The sequence below is a fragment of the Clinocottus analis genome, unplaced genomic scaffold, assembly GCF_023055335.1.
Source record: "Clinocottus analis isolate CAN_PGR_092001 unplaced genomic scaffold, fCliAna1.0.p SCAF_2, whole genome shotgun sequence".
Lineage (NCBI taxonomy): Eukaryota > Metazoa > Chordata > Actinopteri > Perciformes > Cottidae > Clinocottus > Clinocottus analis.
Window position 1 is genome coordinate 22949174 of NW_027175931.1, and position 25080 is coordinate 22974253.

Sequence of the window (25080 nt, forward strand, 5' to 3'; positions counted from 1 at the left end):
AGAAGATCGGAGCGAGACAAAGCATGAAAGTAATTGCCTCCTAAAGATCAAATCACATTTATCCCGTCTTGCAATTAAAAGTATCATTAGCATTTAAATTGCCAAATAAGATTGTGATCAACAGAAATCAATGAGAGCACAGAGGATCAGCTCAAACACTTCACATTGTTTTCCACGAGCCCAGTTGTGGTCATACGGCATCTTTTTAATCCAAACGCTTCTAGGGATGCGACACTTCACTTTCTTCACATGCAGCGGACGGCAAGAGATGTTTTTTCCCCTGCCGCAATGTGGAGCATCTCAATTTCTGATTATTAGCAGCTCAAAAAACGCCTCGTTGTCGCAGAGGCTCCTAATAGAAAGGTCACTTTTCTTGTGAGTGGATTGGAAAAGTAATTTCCTTTGCTGTAAATCTTCCCCCACAGATTACTATTCTCAGTTGGATTAGTTATGTTTTCGCCGCGCTATCCCCCTTTAAATCTCCTTTCAAGCTGCCCTGAGCCTTTTGTGGCCAACAGAGCGAGGAGGAGCGAGGTCTTCAAGGTGGATGTCTGAGTAAGAAACAGTGCGAACGTGAATGTAGCTTATGGTTCCCTGCCCCGGTGCTCACTGCGATCCCCACAGGCGTGTGGTGCTTGTCAGCTTTCATTAGTGTCCGCGTCTCACGAAGCCAACACCCACATGCTGCCTGCATCGCGCTCAGCTCTAAGGAAGCCTGCGTGCAATCGCACAGCAGAGATGCACACGAGGTGGTCGATGTGAGATGTGCACCACCGTGCTGCATCTGACTAATGACGGTTTGAGCAAACAGAGTGCACACTGCAGAATTAGTTTGAGTTTTAATGCATGGGGGCAGCGGGAGGGGTGAGGGGGCTCAGAAATGCTGCATATATTAATCAACACTATTCACTGGACGGCATGTAAACATATATCTTATTTAGCTGAAAAAGCCAGTTTGTGATAGGAAAGGAGTCGTTTAATTATTTAGCCACAGAATGCATTCACCTGCGAAGAAAACGTTCCCTGAGTGACTCCTCAGGTGACACTGTGAAGCTTTTGCTGATGAATTATTCAAACAATAAAAATTGCACCATCTCAATCCAGCTCCATTTGGTTTGACGTGTGCATTTGAGTGTATTCTTGATACCTGGTTTCTCAAACTGCAGCCACAGACTGTTTGTAAGAAATAGCCTCTGTGACGTCACACTCTGGTTTGTGGACTATGGTTTGAAACCTCGACCTCTGCATTTTGGCCATCGCCATCTTGGATTTTGGCAGTCACCATCTTGTTTTTTTGCAACCAGATATGACTCGAGAAGGTGAAGTAATGTCAACGTATTTGCAGTTATTTGGGAAAACAAAAATGTTACCTTTCATGACTTGAAAACACACTATGAAAGACCTACCAGACCATACAACCACGTGGTAGGGACCTGTCAATCACAAGGTTTGAAGACGACTAAGGATGGAGACCATCAACTTATGTTTCCAATGGTAACTCCAGGAAATACATCAAGTGAGAAGTAGATTCATTTTCTCATAGACTTCTTTACAATAAACTTATTTTTGTCAACAAAGGAGTCGTGAAAGGCTTTTAGAACAGATGCAAGTTTTCAGTTGCAAGTGAAGATTTATCTTCCCACAATGCACTGCACAGGAAGTGTAGGAGGGGAAAAAATAGGTAAATGTTCTGACAGTTTTAGGAACATCTTGACATACAAGAAATGTCATATTAAATCTTTGGTGTAAAGTGCCTCCGGTCTGCGTTTCATAGTTTAATCCATTAGTTATAATCCTCACCTATTTTCTGCTAAGATCTGACAATGTAATGAGAAAAGTGGAGAAAAAAAATATCAGATGGGCCATGAAACGCAAGCAGACAGACAATCACACAGGGTTTGAGAAAACTGTGAAGAAGAGGAGCTGTCCGGTCCACACATTTATCAGTTTATAGACTTCCTGGCTCACGGATAGCACACACACTAGTATGAGTGATTCCACTTCCGAGAACTACCTCCTAATGAACTGGTTCGGATAATCTGGCTAGATTGTTGTTAAAAAAAAAAAATTAAGTCTAATAACCCTACCAATTGTTTCCTTGACACATTGAACTTTTATTAGCAGAGCTCAGTTACTTTGAGGAGCTCATCAGTGTCAAAACGCAGCTGCCAAAAATAACAAACCCGACCTTTTGGAATAAACTGCAATCATCGTTTATGCACTCAAAGATGTCAGCATGTCATATCTACATGAAAGAAAGAAATGAACACACTTTGTCGATCGAGTTGCAAGATCATCTCCAGAAGCATTTGAAGCATTTCACGTTCACTTTTTTCAATAGCTTTAATTCACTTGTTACTTCCTGCCAGTGACGGACACTAAAGTACTTTAATATCCCGCTATTAGAAACCATGTATTGATGAGTACTCTGGACGAATCGGAACTCACTTTAAGTAGCTTAACACACACACAGTGTGTTTGTCTTGGCACAGCTCGGCCCGTGATGTATGTTTGTGCGTTCGGCACAGACGCCGCTTCATTAAACGCCGATGGCGCTTTTCTCTCTGTTTCAGTGCCAGTATGTCAAGAGATGGCATGTGTACTGACGGTGTCCCGAGGCCGCTGTTTGTGCGTAACCAGATTCCAAATGTAGCTCAGTTAAGTCAAGAAAGGGAGCTGCGACGAGGAGGAAGTGGCTGTTGCTGGTGGCCGCCATGAGACGAGGGAGTTTCTTCATGTTTGGTCAGATTTGTTAAACCCACTCTGCATACAGGACCCCAAACATACTGTCAATTCAAACAGGCTCTTTTGCATAATGTGCACAGAAAGGCAATCATCGGGGGCGTCCTGCGGGATCAAATGTAAGTTGAAAAACGTCGTGGGATCTGTATGCAAATGTTGCATCAAATATAAACACGGCATGATGAGTAATTCCAGCAAAAAGATGTGGCACACTGTATGAAATCTCAGATTATGCTGCATTTCTTTTTAATAATATCGCAATTAGGGCGGTGCATGATGTGCACATCAGCTTTTTGTTTCAGCTGATTGAAGAAATGTCACGACTCAGTGACTCAGAGCACACGGGGCAGGCAGAGGGGGAAAATTGCATTTCCTTTAGTGCATTTCTTGAGAGCAGATGATCTTGTCGGCTGTCACAGCTTTTTTCTCCCCTTTATCATTCTCACCTGTATCAGAATCTAGTCAATCAAAAGCAGTGGTTTACAATACTATATAATGAGCAAGCCGCTGTTCCACAAGACTCGTAATTATTTGTCTCCGGGGGGAAAATGGATGCCTCTCCTCTGAAAAAAGGCTCGGCGCGGGAAGCGGTTTCCGCAGACGAGGGGAGGGTGCTGCGAACCGCCTCGGTGCTGCAGGCAGGCTGAAGAGGATGCCACATGAATCTGGCATTGGCAAGGCAGCCCTGTCTGGAGACAAGGTGATACGGACCGGAAATAATGAGCGTGAAAAAGAGAGTTAAGGGGTGCACTCATGCACAAATTTTCTGCACATTAAAACGCCGGCTTGGCCTTGCAGAAAGGTCATGTTATTCAATAAGGACGTGAACCAGTGCGAATGGCGGGCGGGAGGAGCCGGAGATAATGTGTGTAGGTACACAGCTCAGTGTCTGTGCTCCACTTCATTATCTTTGATCACTCCTGATATCGTGTCAGAGCGGGACAGATGACATCTGACTACCGGCGTGTCGGAGGGAAGGGCTTTTCTTTGTAGCGATTTCCGTAGCAACAACCTCTCCGCTTCCTTGTCTGAAATAATTATCCGTTTCATCATCAAAACAGTTCCATCACAGCTGTCCATCCTGCTCACAATTAAGTTCCCCTTTCTATTACCACGGGTCGGGGTGGCCTCTCTCGAAACGTCATTGTCGATTTGAAGGAGAAGAGTTCTTACTTGCCCTGTTAATGGCGGCCGGCGAGTTCAGGTGTGTGTTTGTGGAGGCTTTGATCTTCCCCAGGTGTATCGGCAGAAAGGGTGGGGTGAGCGCCTCAGGGGCGGAGGGGAGGTTAGAGGGTGTGTCAGTGCCAGAGATCATGGGGAAGGTGGGGAGCAAGCAGCCGCCTGCTGAGCTCCCTGAGCCGCAGCACCGGGGGACGACGTGTCAAACAAACAGTCTCTGCACAGCGGGCAGAATGTTTGTCCGCTCTAGATGGGGCTCGATCCACCCTGAGGGACTTGACTCACACATGCCCTTCTCCCTGCCCCCCTATACTCCCTCCATCCCCATCTCCTCACCTCAGTGTCCAATTACAGCCCACTCTCATTAGCACTGTGTCTCTCCAGCGAGAGCCTTTGAAAGGGCAGGGGGAATGGCTGCTGCCGCCGCAACAACACGAGATCTATCAAAATCCGAGGAAAGAGTGGAAAAAGGCAAGTGCAGGCAGGACTTCTCATTATATAGTGCTGTGGAAGGTGAGGGACGGAAGGAGTGTGGATGTCAATCTGTGCTGAGTGTCATGTTATCTTTTTACTTTCTTCACAGGACCGACCTCCCACCCGCCCACAAGCCGGCCCCGCCTCCGCCCAAAAAGAAGAACAGCGACATGAAGGGACACTTGACATCCGATGACATCCAGGTAAGACTTCCTCCTCCTCTTCCTCCTCCTCTTCCTCCTCCTCCTTTTCTATTATCCGTGTGTCCTCTGGCTGATCTGACACAAAGTCGGTCACATTTTATGAGTAAAACTTTGCCAATTCAAACATAATCAATCAATATAGATAGAGCGCTAGAGAGATAATAAAATACTATTTATGACGTTGGTGTTCGAAAGGTATTCATGGGAATCCAGTGAGACTCTTTTTTTCATATGTTCGTACAGCATTTCTCATCTTACAATGCAAGCGCTTCTCACAGAGTTCCTTCAACAATCCTGGAGCATGCAGTTCAATTAGCTCAGTGCTCTAATATCTAAATATAAGAAGACTCCCTTGTCTGCGGGAGTTATATGTAATGTAATTACCCAACTAACAGTAATTAATTCCCCTCTTGATAAGCAAAGTAATGGTAAGTGGGTCATCTTTGACACATAAATACTGACCCCACACTGCAGAATGAATTTCATAAAGCACCTTGCTGTTTGCTCTGCATTGGACACCGTGGGCCGGTGGCACTATTTCAGTCGACACCCGTGATTATTGCGTATGCAGCATATGTCTGATACGGGACATTATCACTTCACGCACTATAATATTAATTCATTCTATTGTACTTTGCCCTTATTGGATGAATTGTATAGCGTATTAAGTACCACTCAAGTCTGATAAACAGCTTAATTTCACAGCAGTGTTTGTTCAGTTTTTATTAATCCCCGAGATGTGTATACTGAATTTGAATGTGCAGTCTTAATATTAGTCAGAGACAGACTGAAACGTCAACACCGGGCGGATTAGTGAGCTGAATCTACTCATATAACTGTTTTCTCAGATCACTCATCCGGGACAAAACACTCGCCTCTATCGCAAAGACCCGTGTTCAATCCCCTGCAGAGCTTTGATCCACAGACATGCAGAGGATGAGGCAATCGCATAACGCCTGTTCTGTCCACCTGCTGAAGTTCATTCCTGGGGGGTTAAGTGAAGCAGCAACACTGTCTCCATGTCCCAAAGTCCATATAGTACGCATGCATTTGGGTTTGTAGTGTGTTCCCAGCGGAATAAGGAAACAGACAGCATCTGTACTTAATATGCTCACGGGTGTGAGTCTGTAGAAAGATTCTACTTAATTTTGAAAGATATTGAGACAACTCTGGAAACACTTCTTAATATAAGACATATTGGAAATCATTTGAATTTCACACCAATTCATCACAATGTCATTATAAAAGTCGCAGATTAATACCCTTTGCATGGCGGGCGTGTTACATAATTCCCTGTTACGCTCAAGTTGATTTCTCCTCCACTGTAAAAATAGAAAACTGATTCATATTACTTCTCTGTAATCTACAGAATGTATATGTTGCATGGGACTGAGTATGAGGTCATACAACCATAATATTTAGTGTGCCAGAAAAAGTGTGTCCCAATACATCCTGTGTCAAATGCAATATGCCAAAATGATCAGGATGTGCTTCTGCATCCGGTCGCATCTTGCAGACACCAGCATGTTTTTCTGGCTATCCTGAGTTAAGGCCGTGCGGTGAAAGTGCAGCTTAACTTGACGTGATCCCCGTCGCGCGCATCTTGAATTGGGTCAAGAACTATTCCCAAGCCCCTCCTCACTAAGTTTAAAACATCACTTCGATGGTCGCAGCAACTCCGGCTGCGGGTCTGTGCGATCAACAGACTTAATGGAGCCGTACTCTTTTGTCAAGCTTGCATGAGAATTTAAATAGCACAGAACCAGAGTCATATAAAGGATTTTCCAGGTGTTGTACCAACCTCCCAGCGTGCTTGCTGTAATTTTGTCCACATCACAAATAAACAGGACAACGAGCGTGGGTCCGCAGAGTCAAATAATTGACGATTCCAAAATGGGGAGATAAAGGTGAGGAAAAAAAAAAAAGTTATTACAGCCGCTTTGACCACTGCTGCCGAGCTTTTATATCCAACTTTATGAGAGTCTTTATAGGTTCAAGGTCAAACACCTGGACATCTTAGCAGACAAGGTAATGAAGAGGGGGGAGAGTAATGTGCTCCCCTCCCTGCACGGCTGCAGAGGAATACGTGGTGATTAGTGGACGGGCGAGGCTGTAATAGACACTTTACAGGATTTAATGTCTTCAATGTTATGGCTGTAGTTGCTTTAAGAGAAGCTGCACGCTCAGCAAGCTTGCACCCGCAAAGAAATAAAAGTAAGCAAAAGAAAGGGGTATAACAGCAGGTCGACGACACGATGGGTAACGCACGCATGAACGCACAATGATCACTGATGCATAAAGAATAACCATCGCTGTTACACAAGGGGGCATGTGCAGAGCAGAAATATTACCTGACCAAAATCCTTTCTGAGGTCTCAGGCTTTCAGGTTTCTCGTTGTCTGCGGCTGTAATTCATTCTGCACAGCAGGTCGTGACACAGCAGCGGCCGCACCTTCAGCATTCATTCAACCTCAGTTGTTGAGGGATAATCGGAGCGACGTCTTTGACTCACAGACCACATATTGCCTTCGTCAGCTGCACGAGTTCCGGCCCCGGAAAACCTGTCAATCATCTCGATCAGCCGCTTCTTACCAAAACACTAATTTTCTATAATAACAATGTTCTATTTATTGTCCGCAGTGTCCTTCAGCTGCGTCGTGTAATAATTTGCTACACTTAACTTTCTTACTTTTTTTGAGGAACAAAAGCTCTCTCTTTTATAATAAATAATTATCATAATGTATGGATAAGAAATGATTTAGCTGCTTCAGATAAAATAAATAGCAATAGATATTTTATGAACTCATAAGATGTACCGAAAAAAAAGACTAAATATTAATCCCACTCTGCTCTCTGATATTTGTGTTATGCTCAGTCCAAAACACCCCGAACAGCAAAGACAACACAATTTTGGGAGAAATAAAAAGTTTGGAATACCAATGAAGAGCCTCACAGACACAGACAGGTAATGGGTAATGCAGTATATCCTATTCTTGAAATTGGACCTTGCGAAAGTTGGATACCACAGCTTTATTTCAGAATTAGTTGCTATGGTGACCGGGCTGGCCTGGAGAAATTGGCAGCATCGTGGTTTTATCATTGCCCAACGCGCAGAGCTAAAAACCGGCGGCACAGCCAAAGTATCAACATCTGCGCTCGCTCCATCGCAACAGTCGGTGTGTGTGGAGCCGCGAGGTGGACTCAGGGAGCCAAACACACCGTCCAGGAGGCCGATGTCTTTATGCCTGGAAACGCTCCCTCCAGCTAATTGCAGGAGTTCTGGCGCTCAGCTCACCGTTCAACCACAAAGTCATTATGTCTTTTGCTTTTTTTAAAGTAACGGGATGTAAATGGGAACGCTCAACCTGGTGCATATTGACTGAAGTTCTTGCTCGTTCTGAATGTTGGACGAACGGGAATAAAACAGCATTATTTCACCTTTTGATCTGTCAAGTTCAACAGCGTAGGGGTGCAGAGAGGAAACGCATTGTTCAACACCTATTATATAAATCTCCCATGTATCCCATTGATAACTTAATTGCTCTGGACAATTTACTATAATTTCCCTCATTTCCTTTTATTTCCTTTTATTATGCAATGCTGAGCGCTGACACATCTTTGCCCACTTCAAAATGAATTCATTCCTTCGTGGCGTGAAAGGTCTCTCGGACATTTGAAGGACCTCCTTGTTAGCAGCATCAAACTTTGCATTGTGATTATGACAAACATTTGAAGCATGCTGCACAGAACATTTTAAAATGGCAACTTGTTGAAGTAAAACTCTGTAGGAGCACTTTGCCGCCGCCCTCCCTGCTCGATACATTGCTCCCACTATGTTGCCGAAAACCTCACCTTGATTTTCAGAGAGAGCCTTGCTGAACTGGAAAACAAGACACGAGACAGGCAGCTGTCAAGTCTTGTTGATATCTTTAGCTGCTGGATGAATAGACATGCATATGGCACACATATACAATAAACCCTTTATGATGACATTCACATCCATGAGATAATGTGTCAAGATGAACTTATTATGTATTATATTACTATCTTTAAACATCAAATCTGAGGTTGACTTCAGGTGTAATTTTTGCTTTTAAGCGTCATCTTTTTCAAGATGTAAAAATAAAACGTTTAGTCCTCCTGTTTTTCGTAATGTCGCACACTTTGAAAACGTTTTGATTGAACCAGTAGCTTATGTATCTTTTATAAGCATATCATTTAGTTTTGTACAGAGAACACATAACACACATTTGACACATGAAATAGTATTTTTAAATGTAAAACTATCTATAGTCCAGTTTCAAAATCCTCAAACACTGAGCATATATTCCTCTGGAATATGACAAAGCCGAGTCACAGCTGCAGAAAAGCTCCATTCAAAGACGTCTTTGCTGGCGGATAAGTCCCAATTCCAACATTTCAGTTCAGAGACATCAAACCACTGAAGGAAACCTGCAAACTCAACTGAGGTTTCACATCCAGACCGCGCGTCCAGTTTGTGATTGCAGTTCAAATAAACAGTTCACATTTTTGGTTTCCCTGTAAAAAAAAACAAATCCAGATATTAACACATACTAATATGAAAAGGTGGTTTGAAGGAGCTTTGTCCATCTGTTGACAACCTGTGTTTGCTGTGCTGTAAATAATCTGCAGCGTATCTGTTCTATAATCACATGTCACCTTCATGTTTGAATTGAGTTCCCTGCGATTCTTTCGTTCGGCGGCTGTGCAGCACAGCGAGCTCCTGAAGCCTCACAATGCTGCCCCACTATTTCAGAAGTTTGCATCATACCTCTTGTGTGATATGGAAGCGATTAATTTGGCAAAATAACTTTTGATGCTCATGTAAAGTTCAGCGGAGCGACTTAAGTTCAAACTGATGTCAACTTCCTTGTTCCTTGTCAGATTTCACATCTCGTTTCTGCTCATTACCGCTGGAAAAACAAATGTGAGCAAATAATATGCTCTGAAGTAAAGTGTGTGCAGCAAAGGGGGTTGTTTTCAGAGATGGGCTCACAGAGAAAGAAGCAAACTCCCGCCCCTTACATTTGACCGTCGTGAGCCGGTAGTCAATGGCAAAAGACAAATGATGTCTTGATCACATTTGAATTGTCTTTTAATGCGTAATTCATGGACCAAGACATTTGTCTTTGGCCATCGATAAGATAAGATAAGACGAAAAAGGGGCAGGAGTTCACCTCCCTATAGCAGATTGAACCTTACTGAGGACTGTGAAGCGGTCACAGCATGGACGTTGACCTGCCTGCTTTGTGGCTGTCTCGCTGATCTCTGTGTTTCACTTAGGTGGTTCATCTCGACAAGGACGAAGAAATGCAGAAGCTTCCTCTTCAACCTCCTTATTACGACATGGCGCCCTCTGAGTCCACCCCTTTCACTGATATGCCGGTGAGTAGCGATGCTACGGGTGGGTTCAACGGAGCTTCTCCATGAAGGGGGTCGCCCACAGCCGCCGCCCGGCGGGCCAGTGGTAACTACTGTTGAAAGGGCGTGCTCTCTGTGCTATTATGCTTGGAGGTGTTTTGAGAAATTGATCTGCAAATGCAGTGCTGTCGTGCTTCCTGAATGCCACTGAGGATCTCTCACATGGCTGCTTGTCTGCTGACCAGTAAACTCAGTGGGTGCTTTGACTAAGCGCATCATTTTCATCAGCACTCACCTTCTACCTAAACCTGGGCCAGTCGACATCCTCTCTCTCTCTCTCTCTCTCTCTCTCTCTCTCTCTCTCTCTCTCTCTCTCTCTCTCTCTACGCGTGGACTATTTTTTAATGTTCTGACACTCATCGCCGGCTCTGCCCTTCCTCCTCACCTCCCCCTCCACGTTCTCTAATCCCTCGTAATGACTTATGTGTTTGCATGGCAACTCTGCGCTGATGAATTGCAGTGTGGTGCTCGACAGTATATTGTTGCCCTGTGAGCGTAAACTGTTGACGGTGAAGTGTTCGCTGTGTTGTTTCAGATGCCTCTGCTAACACTAACTCATCGGTTACTAGACAGATGGTGTATTTAGATCAATTTGTTGGATTATGGTCAACTTAGAATTTGTATATAACACTTTTAAAACACTTTTCAGAAGTTTCTACCACAAAGTCCAAGTCTTTCAATGTGTTGTTCTATTGTCAGCATGTATCATGAAAAGACCCACAATATAAAAACATTACCATGTTTCGTTTGTGTTCCTCTGACTCATTACTGTTTAAGAGCTAGCCAGCGTCATCCTGCTGCCATGAATACTCACTTTAAATAAATATCCCCCAACAAATGTCCTCTATTTGCTGTTTTTTCACCAGCATTAAGAATAAACTACAACAACAGGTGGCAAATATGTGGTTCTGAAAAGTGAAGCCAATACAGGAGTGCCTTTAACTTGCATTCTTTCTAAAGGCCACTAGGGGGCAATTCCTCTGGTTGCAACAAAACATCTGATCGTAAAGAAGTCTATGCAAAAATGATCCTACTTTTCTTTCGATTTATTAAGTCTTCTTCAACACAGCATCCTCCTTTAGTAAATGATGGTTCCATTTAGAATGAAATATAAAGCAGGTTATGCCAAATTCAAGTTTTCAAATGTGTAGTCCACAAACCAATGGGTGACATTCCTTTGTTCATTTCTTAGATACAGTATATGGATTTTAAACTATATAGTCGTGACCGACATGAAAGTTTTACAGTATGTCTTAAATAACCAATAAGCTTGGAGCTGAGATTAATGGGATTTAACAAACTGTTTAGTCAATTTAACTTACAAGGTTGTTCAGGGTTTGAAAAAAAAATGAATGAAATGGCTTTAGTTATAGTATGTGATTGACATTGCAGTAAATGGTGTGCTTTATATCTTTCTGAAATGCTGCATGGTCTGTCGAATAACTGGCTTAAAGGTATGTTTAGTAAAAATGTCCTTTCTTCAAGAAACTGGTGCACACAATTGCAGTTAAATGTCTTCTCAAACATCCCCTGACTTCACCTTGTTTAACAACAGGCTCTGTGTCTTCATACATTTTCCTGTTAGCCAAGCTTTTTAACACTGCGACTTTGCATTTATGGTGTGCTTTTTAAATTGCTTGTCTTGTCTCAAAACAAATTTTGCAGGGATAACTCAATTACTATCAAAGTTTTCCCCCTGACCAATTGATTTTTATTTTCTATGTAGTTATTCAATGACATTAAACTATCATCTTGAATTCAATACTCAAAGGAGCGGGATGTTAAGTTCAGATAATTCTTTGACACAGAGAAAAACTTATTTTTTTCTTAGATTTATTTCTTATCTCCGATAACATTCTACTTAAATTGAAGTTTATTGCTGCTCTTAAGATGAACAGGGTATCTGTGAGGTTTTCAAAACACTATTTGTGAGAGACATGGGAAGACTGCTGAGTGTTACTAATGATGATTCTCTAGAGGCAAAGCACTATCTGCCAATTTTGAATTGCGATGTGGCTGTAATTTTCCCCCTGATTGCACTCTGGTCATGACCAATATTCCATATATTTAAATATCACGCGAGTGCAGGATGCGAGTGGTGGGGAAATATGCGACAGTGGAGAGATTGCACAGTAGATTTGAATAATGAATGTTGAATTCTGTAAAAGTTGCAGTCAGGTCTTTTTAATTTGTTTTACTTTCTCAGATGGAAATAAGGTACACTGTTGAAATGGTGGGGGCGGGGGGATCACAGGTATCATCTCATTGCATTTCCTCCCTCACACCCCATCACCATCCCACCTGAGACGTTGTTTACGTAGTGACAGGACAGCTGACATCTCTGCTCTTCATTCGCTTCGTCACACCACCACCTCTCTTTTGCTCCATTGATTTCATTACCAGGAACAAGCAGACAGACTAAAAAGAGAGACACTACCATTTGATCCAATCACTGACTTTCTCATGCAGTCGTTTTTTTACTGTCAGAAAAGAAAGAGAAAAAACACACAGCAAAGTAGACCCTGGAGTGTTACACCTCAAAATATGTCTGTTCTCTTTTGATTCCTGTCATTCATTCATCTGTAATTCTAGTTTGTTGCTAATACAAACATCAGAGCAGGATGAATGCCATTTGTCCTGCTGTGTGCTGAAAGAAGCACTCTGTCTTGCATTTTCATTGTTGATATGTCAGTCCATCATCATCTATCTTGGAGACGATGAAATTATGGTATTCATAACAAATAAATGCACTTAATTCTCTGACAAAAAATAATTATTACTTTTAAAGTTGTAATGTACAAGATGTTGCCACATATTCAAAACAAGTAGAGGGCAGAATTTCACGTCTACTGCTGTGTCCATAAAATTTAAATTTACTCTTGTTAGTTGTCGAAAAAAAATAAATACTAACTAACTGCAGCTCAAGTATACGCAAAATTCCACCAACCTGTAAGAGCCGGTCAAAACACCACAGCTATCTTATAACAGTCTCGTGTGGCATATGCTTATAGTCTACGTTAGCCATCTGTGAATTACTGTGACGCTACCCAGGGACTTGATTTGGCAGAAACAAGAAAATCACCCGTACCTTCATCTCGTCCTCCCTGCAGCCGGGAGACCACCAGTAACTCTCATTGTAACTCCAGATTCTATGAGTACAGGTGCAGCCCTTCTAGAGCTGCCTCTAATGCATGAGAAGTCATTAAGATTTGCAGGTCACAAGGGAGCATGTGTGCATGGATAAAGCCAATAGCGACAGCTTTTCAGCATCAACATTGTAACCGCTCCTGTATGTTAATAATGTTCATTTTTCTAAATGTTTTGAACAAAAATTCTGCGCCTGAAATTTAAAACGTAGTTGTCTTTAATATTGGGCTGGTACATTGTTGTCTATTCCATTTTGCATGTCAAGCTCCTGTAAGTAAAAACACTACAATACATTTTGAATGCATGTAGGCATATCAGTGGGGGTCTGAATGCGTCATCATTTTTAGATTTGTATTGACCCAGTCTCTTTGAGTCTACTTTCTCGAGCAGAAGACACCCATCTGACAGATATTTTTGGAATTGGATAAACAGCCCTGAAAACTGTCATTGTCATTTATTGACTATTCCATTAAAAGCATTTACTCAATCATCCACTTGGACAATTGCTTATTGAGTCAATCAGTCGCTCAATCATCTGTGTTTGTTCAGTGGCCCGATGATGGTTCAGTAAAGGTCTTTGCCTGTGTTTACATGCACGCTGATATTCCAGTTTTTTCACGTTTTGGAAACCGTGCATTGAAAGCGTTAAGTTTAAGTACTTATGTAAACTCCGTCGACTCGACGGTAGCTCTATCAGCTTGCCGCGCTGGCCGTAAGGTTTTACCAAATCCTTAATATTTCCCCATACGAAGTCAGAATTCACTAAGAAACACATCTCAGTAACCGTACGGGCTTGTGCGAGTCTAACAAAGCAGTCAAAATCCTAATGAACCCCATTGTAGTACCTGAAAAATCAGTCCGCCTGAGTTTTTCTTTTCTTTCTCTCTCTCACATATCCGCTTACGGTGCCTTTCGTGTACCACCATGTTTCTAAAAGCACGTCACACAGCGAGGAAAAAAACATTTTTTATTAAAAATCCTTTGAAACACCCCTAAGCTTTGTTGTATTGTGATTTTTTTCAGATTCCGATTTGTTAGGTCCTAATCTTTCTAAAAAGGGGTCCTATTAGTACGTGGGACGTTGGGAACCATACAGTTTGTACAAGTCAGCGGCCGCTCCAAAAGACATTTTTAGGAAATGATGCTTAAATCATGCTGGATATTCGTAGTTATGATCAAAATATGTTATAAAAGTGTTGCATACAACTCCCTGAATGTGCTGCGGCTTTGTGTAAATATCTTCATGTATGACACTCCAAGCATTGCATTTATTTTCTGACAAATGCGCACAACTTTCTGTTACACACCCATGTACACTTGTATTTAACGGTTTTCTGTAAAAGTCGGAGTCCTTCCTCATCGGTAACCTTTTTATTTATGGTCTTGTATTAATTTCTGTCTGACTGCTTTCTGTCTGACGTCTCCATCTGTTTGTTGGCTTGTCACATTAAGTCCTAATTTCTCTCTCTCTCTCTCTCTCTCTCTCTCTCTCTCTCTCTCTCTCTCTCTCTCTCTCTCTCTCTCTCTCTCTCACTTTCAGTCAGTCTGTCAATCAGTCTCTCTCTCTTTCTCTCTCTCTCTCTCTCTCTCTCTCTCTCTCTCTCTCTCTCTCCCTCTCCTTCTCTCTCTCTCTCTCTCTCTCTCTCCCTCCCTCTCCCTCTCTCTCTGTCTCTCTCTCTGTCTCTCTCTCTCTCTCTCTCTCTCATATTTTTGGCTGCCTCACTCTTCACACACCTTTCGCCTCTCTTGTCTCCAGAACTCTGGCCACAAGGACTGTGATGTCCAGTATGCGGAGCTGGATACTGCAGCTTTGGCCTCTACTCCCAGCCCACGAAGCTCTGCTCACACTGGCCCTGGGGACCTTGTCGAGTATGCAACCATCCAGCCTAGCTCACACTAGCGCATGCCATTATAGGCCTTTCCCCTCAGACTTTGGCCTCAAGGTACACAGACTGATGCACCCCTTCCCTTCGTCCATCCCTTTTCTCACACACACTGTCCTCCCTTCATATGCTCCACATGCTTCCCTTGTTTCCCCTCCTCTTGAGTCTCAGCCGTCTTTTGATTTCCCCGCCGCTGCTCTGCAGAAACTTTGATTGAGGCAGAGGTATTTTCAGGCTCTACATACTACACTCAATGATGCCTAAATGTAGCCTGCCCATTACTGCGAGCCATAAGATGTGCTTCAGTATTTTCAGAAAATCTCATGTAAAATACTTCATCTTCTCGTCTTTCCTTTTTTGCATGCATTAATCCTGTGTGTACATACATCTGCAGAGATAGTGTAAAGATTTAACATTCCCTACTAATGTCAATGATAGAGCCCATTTAGCTGCATGAGTCTTTTGCATGAACATCTTAGAGGCATGTGCTCTCCATGCAGTCGCATTTATAGACAGTGCTTCGGGATGTTCAAGATGTATGTTATGCTTCTTAACAGCAATGACGGGTCATAATATTGAAGGTATCTCATGTAAAATATTTAATCCCTCTGAAAAGTCACAAACAAAATGTTTTTCTCAAGTGATTACTTGACAACCCTGATTGGTGCAAAAGCGGGGCAAAGCACAGCCCTCATCGACAAGACGCAGCTCTGATGTCTCATCTGAAGGAGAGCATTCCTTTCATCACACACTAACACAGCCCCCTGCACCACTTGAACTCATCATAGATGTACAGGAAAGTAAGAAGTAATAAGGCTTAAATCATCACGTTGGTAAAGGTTGGAGTTGTTTCTATGGCAATGCGAAAAGCAGGTGATTCTTTGGGCATTCAAGAGGCCTTTGTAAAGTAATTACTGAGAAATGCTAAGGCACACTGCAAAGTGTGTGTTGTTGGCATACTAAAGCAACACTTTCTTTCTCATTTAGAAACAATTTCCTTCCAAGGTGTAGTGGTGAAAGGTTCACGAAGCCCAAAGAGGTCAAATGCATATCCATTATTACCCACAAAGCCTTAAAAGGTCTGCATTGAGCTGTTTGTCTTTTTGAAAATCAGAGAGTGGGATTCAACAGAAAAGACAGAAAAACACATTATTGCCCTTTGTCATCTTGAACTGCAGCTCTGGGAGATACTGTCTGAATGTTGAGCAGCTTTGTGGCCTGAAATCACTGGATGCAATGTCAGTCGCTTTACACTAATAGAAACAAGAGACAGTAGACCAGTGAGTCCAGCTCTCTCCGGACAAAGAGTCTGGTTGCCAGGAGACTGAGTTTTAATTATTGCCTTTGTGATGATTGCTCGATCGATTGTCACAACAATGATAAATTAGCTATTCCACGCTGTGCCATTATAGACTCATACATATCAATGTGTTCAATTAAGAATAATTTGACATGCAAGATGAACAATTATGACATTTGTCAGCTTCTCTGTCCATTAATTGACACCTAAAGAAACGCTACAGAAGTTACTGGGGAGTGACAGCAACAAACTTTACCCACAAACCCTGTCTTCTGAAAATTATGTTTGCATATTCATTTTACCACTCAATATCTGATAAAACAAAGAAAAGCAGAAAAAAGATATGCTATGTTTTTGTACAGCAGTAGTTGAGAAGTGCATACAAGAATATACAAAAAAATGCCACTTTAGCAATAATATCCTTAATTCCATCATGCAAATTAGTCGGTTCAACTAGTATTGTATACATAGCTTTAATACAAAATCATGTGCATACAGTCCATATTAACATTCCAGACTTATCGTTGGTATTAAATCTTTGGCAGCTGCAAGTAGAAGGAAGCTCCTTAAACTCTCCCAAAAATATCCACACTCAATCGTAATTCATTCTGGCTTTGAGTCTTTAAAAAATCCCATTACAATACTTTCAATTTTCATGAAACGAAGGTAAAGGTAGACTGCATCTTTAGAGCCTTGTTTAAAAATATCATAATATTTTCAGGATCTCATTGAAACAGGTAAAAGTGACTTAGAACAAGAGATATTATTTACATTTACGGGTAGTTTTTAAACTAAATTTCAAATATATTAAACGTTTTTGGGATTAAATAGTGATTGTGAAATAATGATGATGTCTTTTAACAAGCATGAAAATAAATGTATAAATCTTTTTTGTTAAAGAAAAATATTCTTCATTATTTCTATACTGCAAATACAATGTTTTACTTTGAAACAATATGAAACGAATGTTTTAAATCTAAAAACATGTTCACAGTTCTTAGACAAACGAAAGGATGCTGATTGGCGGTCACGTTGTGTTCAGTCAGCAGTTCTGTGGTTGATGGTATTTTGTTGCAGTCCTCCGGGGAATTGCCCGTTGACATTCCCGGTTTGTTATAAGGCATTAAGCCTTGCCTTGACTGGCTCCAGTCATGAGGTTACAACGTTCAATAAAATCAGTGTTTGTTGAGCTTAAGACTAACCTTACTTCATATCCGGTGAGAAAATCCTCATCATATTCTTTGAGAAGAGTAAAGGCTCTTAAATTCACCTTTGGCCGGTGACTTAAATCTAGCGACTGTTAATCACAGCCTGATTGCGTTTTCTGTGGATCAGTTTGCTTTGACAAAGTTATTACATTATCAGATATGAAAACTTATTTGGGCTGTAGTTCGCCCAAGGTTACGCTATCTACTCAACATATACTGCTGCTTGAAAAATATTTCAAGGTGAGGCAGATTTCATTTAGATTAACCCCCTTTTTTAAATGTATGCATTTGAGAATATTCTTCTTGTCTTCTTTTGCTTCACATTGGTACAAAGGTGGAAATAAATCCCAAAGCTAATATTTCAGAGGAGAGGAGGAAGTCTGACCTCAAAGAAAGTGGAACAGTGGCAAGAGTCAGCTGGAAGCAGTTCTGTAAAGGGTTGCTGAGCTTCAGTGTTGGTCCTTGACTCACATCTTGACCTGTTTTTTTTTTGTTGTATATACACCTTGGCCATTCCAAATTCAACAATATAGCCAGCCACTGGTGTTAGATTAACAATAAAACAACTTCTCTAGATCACACAGAGTGCAAGCACCTGTAGTGTTTGCTCTTTGAATAATTGTCGAATCCTCACAGAACGATTTTGAAGCCGCTGTCTCTGTTCTGGCTGTGTGAGCAGCTGGGTGAGCTGCATGGACGCGCTGAAGCATGTCTCGTCTTGTGTTTGATTCCTTGGCAGAGTAAACACCATGACTAATAACAGACAAGCTGAGAATGGTATCAAACGGAATACCTTTCTCTTTTCACATTTGCACCCTTTTTCATTTCCGGTTACCTTTTTTTGTGTATTGCGTAGGAACAGACTTGGGAAGAACACAAGACGTGGTCCTCTTTCATGGTTTTTCAGACGTTTTTGAGCGGACAGATGTGAGCACGTGAGGAAAAGCCACAAAAGCAGGCAGACTGGAAAATCCATTAATTTGCATGACATTACCCAAATGGAAATGAATTCACATTATCCCTGGATAAAAATAGTTTTTTTTTATTATTCAGTTTTATTGTTTACGATACTGTAGTTCCCTTTTGACAAATATGTTGTTGATTATCGAGAAACGCTTGATCAATGGTGAGCAATAGTCTTAGATAATAATAATAATAATAATAATAATAATAATAATAATAATAATAATAATAATAATAATAATAATAATACATTTTATTTGTAAGGCACTCTTCATCCGAGAATCTCAGGGTGCCACAAGTACATAATTCAAATCAAGATAAAGAAGAAGTGGATCTACAAAGACGCATGACACAGTCACGAAATAATTTTCAATATTCATAAAGCTAAAAGGTAGCAACAAAAGTGATGTTCCCGGTCCGCTAAAAACATAAATTCTGTGTAGATTTAAAAGAAGAAATGCAATGATGGTTCCTTCTATGAACTAATGATGGAAGGGCGACGTAACAAAACAAAGTCAATGCATCACCTGCGCGGGTTTTTTTTTTTAAGGTTGATGTAATGAACGTTATATTATCACACATGAACGACTGATGCTGTGCGAGTCCCATCTAGTAAAGTGCAAGGTGGACGGAATAATTTACAATGAATTTCAATTTCTAAGGACACCAAGTATAGGGACAAAATCTCAGCTCATAGCATCCTGTAAAGGTAAAAGCTCCAGATGTTGCTGAACATCTCGGCAGATGTTTCATCTGCTTCTGTCGAGTGTTAAACAACAAGAAGTAATTAGCCTGAGAGCTTTCGAGTTAGCAGTAAATGCTCTCAATCAACTTCTTTTGCCACTTGAGCAACAGCCACACTTTAGTGTGTCTGCTGAGACACTGCTTAAGGTTTTTCTCTGAATCACTCGCTACTCTTCAAGGCTTTTGGCTTTTCACTTTGTGCGCTGCAGAAGTCTGCAGATAGGGCATTACTCTGAATCATGGAAATCCTTGGCCCGCTGCCCAGAGTTTGATGTTGAAACTACAGAAGTAGACACATTCAGTTTGTATGCTGCTGTAGATCACCCTCAGGCCACAGTCATGCAGTCATAAAGAAAATGTATTGATGAACTAAACTTATTGTTAAACGCCGTTACCAAGCAGACACACATTTGGGGGCATCTAATTTGAATAAAATGAATAATAGTTGATTTTGTGCAATATGCCAAAGAATGCAAATAACAAGCGGGCTAAACTTTTCTAAAAAACAGACATTAAGTTAAGGCCAAGTATGGAGGAGAAATGTAAAGTCTCTTTGTGTAGGCATTAACTCTGATGCCCTCTGTGACGGAATAAACAACTATGCCTAAAAGCAATGCCGACTCCTGGAAATACACTAGTTTTTATCCACTCTGACATAATGAACCCACCTAAAAATACCCACTGCGTTCCACATTGTATCCAAGTAAATGTGTTACATATAGACCAGATGCTTGTCTTACTAACATAATAGAACAACTATAAAACAAACTTTGAGTAGAAAAGTCAGTTTGTTTGTTAGCAATATCTGTTTGTTACAAACTACAATATACATTTCAGTCAAAAGATCTTTGTATAACTTTGGTGCACAATGCCCTTTTTTGACATTTTGGGAAATACATTTATTTACTTTCTTCTCAAGAGTTAGATGAGAGAAGGAATACCACTCACTTATCTGTCCTGTAAATATACAGTTACAGCTCAGCAGCCACTTAGCTTTGCTTAGCATAAAACCAAAGACAGTAAAAACACCTCGCTTACACAGTTGAATAGTAACAATCGTCCTAATTCTAAATAGAAAACAACTATGCTCATCAAACCCGTGAAACCAGGACATGCCATTTGTACTCTTTGGTTTTTGTGCCAATTAACAAAAGGACACATCATGTGTTAAACCATGATGTTTAAAGGTCCTGGTCGACAAATTAGTTCATGACTGGCTAGCCTAGCTAGCTGTTTCAACCCAATTTCAGTCTTTGTGCTACGCTAAGCTCGGCCAACCCGCTGCTGGCGACAAACTGAAACACTTGTGCAAGAAAGCCAATTAGCGTCTAAAATTGTCAAACTACTGCTTTCAATATTCAAACGCTTGGCTTGATTTATGTTTTTTCACTGGTCCTAGAGCGGTTCAGTTGCCGGTATTCTTTTCACAATGGCCCTGTATCGCAAACAACTTTATCTGACTTTTAATTCAAAGCCGTTTGCTGAAGTTTCACGCCTGAATCCCAAATGTCTTGAGACAATGTATAAGTTGGAAGAAACCTGCTCCTCAGACTGTTGGTTTTAATTTTGCTTGAAATCACCAAGGTCTTCTCAGCAAGCAAAAAAATGAATAACCTGAGAAAGTAAAAAAAGTTTTCTTCAGCTGCTTGAAGGTCCCTGATACGGACCTGAAGCAAATACACTTTGCAGACGCTTTTGTCTCCAGCATGTGTGTCAGGAGGAGTTTACTTGCATGTCTTCTGCTGTGAAAACACCGATTCACCTTCACACACGATCGCCGTCCGCTCCCCTTCTGTCTTCCAGACATCCAGTGTGATTATTCACTCGCCATCCCTCACCATGTCTTTTCAAATTAGGGAGCATTGGTTCCCTGTTGAGAGGCCTTGATATATTAAGTGAAGACACCACTTCAGTTGAGACAACATCATTTAAGCTTTATTCATGTTACACCTAACTAACTGCTTTGTTTATGGTCTGCCTATTAATATCTCTCATTTTATCCCCCATGTTTTACCCACTTAATCATCAATCATATTTGTGTTATATTTGTGTAATGTTAATATTCACATTTTCATTATTGTTATTATTGTTATTATTATTATTATCATATGTTTGAGACATGCAACATTTTGTAGGCAGATTTAAGTCTGTTTGTGGTTTTGTTGCCCCTCCGAAACGTTTTCAGAGTTGGGATCATCGTTTTCGTAGATGTAGAGATGGTTGAGGAATATTCGTAAGTTCCATTTTCACTTTCATTATTTTTTTTCTTCTTTTGCATGTCATTTCATTATCATGTATTAATCGTTTTTCTTTGAAAACAAAACACATTCACATTTAAGGAATTCCTTTGAGCCTTGTGGCCAGCAGGGTACAAAACACATACTGTTGTTGTATTATTGTTATTATTGTTGTGTTGTCATATCATGCCTCTTTTTAATTAATTTGTACTTTGCATATGAAGAAAACTGCAGAATAATATACTTTTTTGCTGTGATTTTCATTTTGGGGGGATGGGATATGTGATTCTGGTCAAAGACGCAAAACATTTTTCTAACTGAAATCAGCAACTTTATGGTTTGAGGTACTATATTCATGTTTGTGCAGATACAAATTTGGTGGTGATTTTCTATTTGCTAAGGTTGTGCTTTTATATAAACTGTAAATATAGATGGAAGAAGTGAGGAGCATTCAGGAGAGCAGTTCAAATTTAATAGCAAAATACAATTGTGGTGTCTGGAACTTGACTCTCCGCTCACCCAAAACACATGTTGGTGCATTATTTTAACTGACAGAAGGCACCTGAGTCAGGAAGTAATCATTCAATCTAATCCACGTCACCCTCAAGTGCGATGTATGATTATCTTTTCTTTCATTGGATTAAATATATGTGCACTCACATAGCCAAAAACACCGTTTTCTATTCCTCATCCAGTGCCAGTACTTTGATTAAAAACTTGCAAAGCCAGCACCGAATGGTGCAAAAATAAATACATGAACCTCTGCACCTTTCAACGGAGTTATTGACTCCAACTCACAGCTGGGGAACCCAATTCCAGGTTTTCACAAGGTCATCAGTGTGATAGTTGACATAGCGAGGTCACTGTGTACACAGCCCCATTAGAGCTCTTTAAGCCTTTAACAACTTCCAAGAAGCAATTGGAAGCATTTTGTTTTGACACTAACAGTCAGACAATGGATGCGTCAAACAGCATCGTGTGTAGCAGGATACTGGCTGCAGTCCTTATGGTTCAAATGTATATTGGCAGGAACGCTTCCCACAGCCCTGATGAGATGTGTTTGATATTCAATCAAGTAATGATATTTCCATGGAGGCGTTACTTTCTCAAGTCAAGTAAACAGCTTAAAGGGCACCGTCAGGAGTTCTACTCAGCCTGTATAAACAGTTTTCTGTGGCTCTGGAGTGAACTTTCTTCTGTATGAGAGGATGACACTGATGATGTCATCAGCGGTTAATTTGGATCGGCAGAGTGTATGACTTTGGATTTACAATTACAAGGTCTTCGGACATGGGGCTATGTAAGGAGTCTAAATTTGCCAATAAATAATGCTATTGAGTTGCATTATGGGAATGATCCAGTTTTGACTTATAGGGATTCAAAGTCAATACCACCGCTGCATTCATGTTGATTGTTTTTAGTTTTTTATTCCATCTCTTTTATTCCGACTGCTTCTACAATTTCCCTTTACTGTGAATATAACAGTAAAAATGTGTCATACGAAAGAAAAATAACAAGTTAATACAAATGGTAGCAGGAGGACAATATTATTTGAAGAACTCAAAAAAAGTATAAAAACGCATGAATGCAATAGATAAATCCGAGCAAATCCAGCCGTCCTAGAGAAAAAAATAATAATACTTCAATTTTAGTTCCAAGCTATACTACAAATTGTGTTTCTAATGTCTGATAAGTAAATCATTTGTTATCTTCACTGGTTAAGGGGCGAATTCACAAAGAATGGATAGCGGCCGCTGATAGCACCATGCATTGTGTATCAATTGCAACCCTTATCTGCCCCAGTCCAATTCACGATTTATTGCACTAATGATATTAATCATGCAAACACCACTGAAGATTTTTGCAAGTGAGTGCAATGTCCCTTTGTATCGCATCTGATTGCAATTACCCATGTGGCAAATTGTAATTGTGCTTGAGGCCAATGCGTCGGTTGTGAGGGGTGAGAGTTGCTGGAGCCAGAACACCCGACACGCCGACTCAATCCGGGCCTCTTTTTTTTTCACAGGCTCGGGTGGGAGTTGGACTCATTTAACGCACGAGGCACAGCAGCGTAACTAAACAACAATTATTTAAATCTTATCATTTCCCTCGTGTTTTTAAAAAAAATTACATGTGGGCAATGACACAACTGTCATTGCATATATATATATATATATATATATATATATATATATATATATATATATATATATATATATATATATATATATATATATAAAAGTAGGCAGACACCTCAATTCATTTACCACCAATCTTCTGAAGACGCTATTAATTTATCTGTAACTGCGTGTGGCAATTAGTGCTGAGCTTTGTGAATTGGACTGTCTTTACAAAGACGTTCATTTGCATTGAAAGTTTGCACTAAATGTATGCATATTACCTCATTTAAATATGTAAAAGCAGCACAGGAGCAGCGGGACATTTCACCCTCTGCGGGTGCTTTGAAAAAATACATGGTTGCTCTGCACAGGTCCAGTGGTCGCACAATCCTCTGGTGAATTCGCCTCTCACTGTTCTGCTGTGCACTGCAATGTCTTGATGTGGTGGCGCTCCACTCAGTCAACTATCCCTCAGATAAATCAAACAGCCTGTGACCCTGCAGTGTTGTCTTCTCTCCTCTTCTCTTGTCTCCTTCTTGCAGGACTCTGGGAGGCGTCCAGAAGAGCTGTTGAACCCGGCTGAATACATGAGCTACCAGCGCGTCTGCGACATGGAACACTTCCCCGAGTCTCAGCCCGCTCCGGCCTTCCCTCCCGCTACTTTCTTACCTCAGCACCCCTATGCGCAGCACCCGCCTAGCGAACCCACGTACTCCAACACCAGCTTTCCCACCGCCCCCGGCCCCCGAGCCCCGTTCACGTTCCCCAAGGAGCAATCCGTGTGACGCGCCACGTGCAGCTCTTGGCTCTGCAAGAGGCAACATGATGGTGCCGTAGACGCTTCATGGGGAACCAAGCTCCGCTGAACGGGTGTGCATCCATTCCCACCTTGTTTCCGTCTGTTCTAAAAGCTTAAAACGCGTGAAAATAATTTCTAGCTCTGGATCCCCCTGTGTATTGTACACCGCTTGCTCCACTGAGGCTGTCTGTAGGAACCCGCCCACCTTGTGATGTTAGCGTAGCCGACACCCACTGCCCTCTCCCGCCGCCCTTCACCCCCCTCGAGGGCCCACTCATCCTGTTTGTTTTTGATTGCTTCCTCACCTCTTGAATATGTTGCTCTTTTGTTTGACAATCGTCTAAACCGTGTACAGAATATGCAGAGTATCTTTTTTTTTTTTTTTTTTTTTTTTTACATTTCCCACTGTGGTAGTGACCTTTTATAGCAATGTGCTTCTTTTGTTTGTCTGTCAATCATATGCTTGCTTCTTTGAAAGTTGTGTACTATGAGTGTGATCGAGTGTGTCCTGGTGAAAAAAAAAATCCCATTTCATTTGTAAAGCTAATTATTAATCTATAATGACATGGACTTATGCTTTAATAACAGTTAATGACAGGGTTGTTACGTGAAGATGTGAATTGTCGGTCTCAACTGAAT

General features: G+C 41.2%; 1 protein-coding gene across 2 annotated transcripts in view; it reads left to right on the top strand.

Annotated features, from left to right (window-relative positions):
• Positions 1–24799, top strand: part of nectin1b (nectin cell adhesion molecule 1b) — a 144821-nt gene extending 120022 nt beyond the window's left edge. For both annotated transcript variants that reach the window (XM_068584654.1, XM_068584652.1), the window contains 3 exons: positions 4505–4598; positions 9903–10004; positions 24185–24799. In XM_068584654.1, the coding sequence (XP_068440755.1) occupies positions 4505–4598; positions 9903–10004; positions 24185–24427 (439 nt within the window). In that variant the 3' untranslated portion in view covers positions 24428–24799. The remainder of the gene's footprint in view (positions 1–4504; positions 4599–9902; positions 10005–24184) is intronic.
• The last annotated feature ends 281 nt before the right edge of the window (positions 24800–25080 follow it).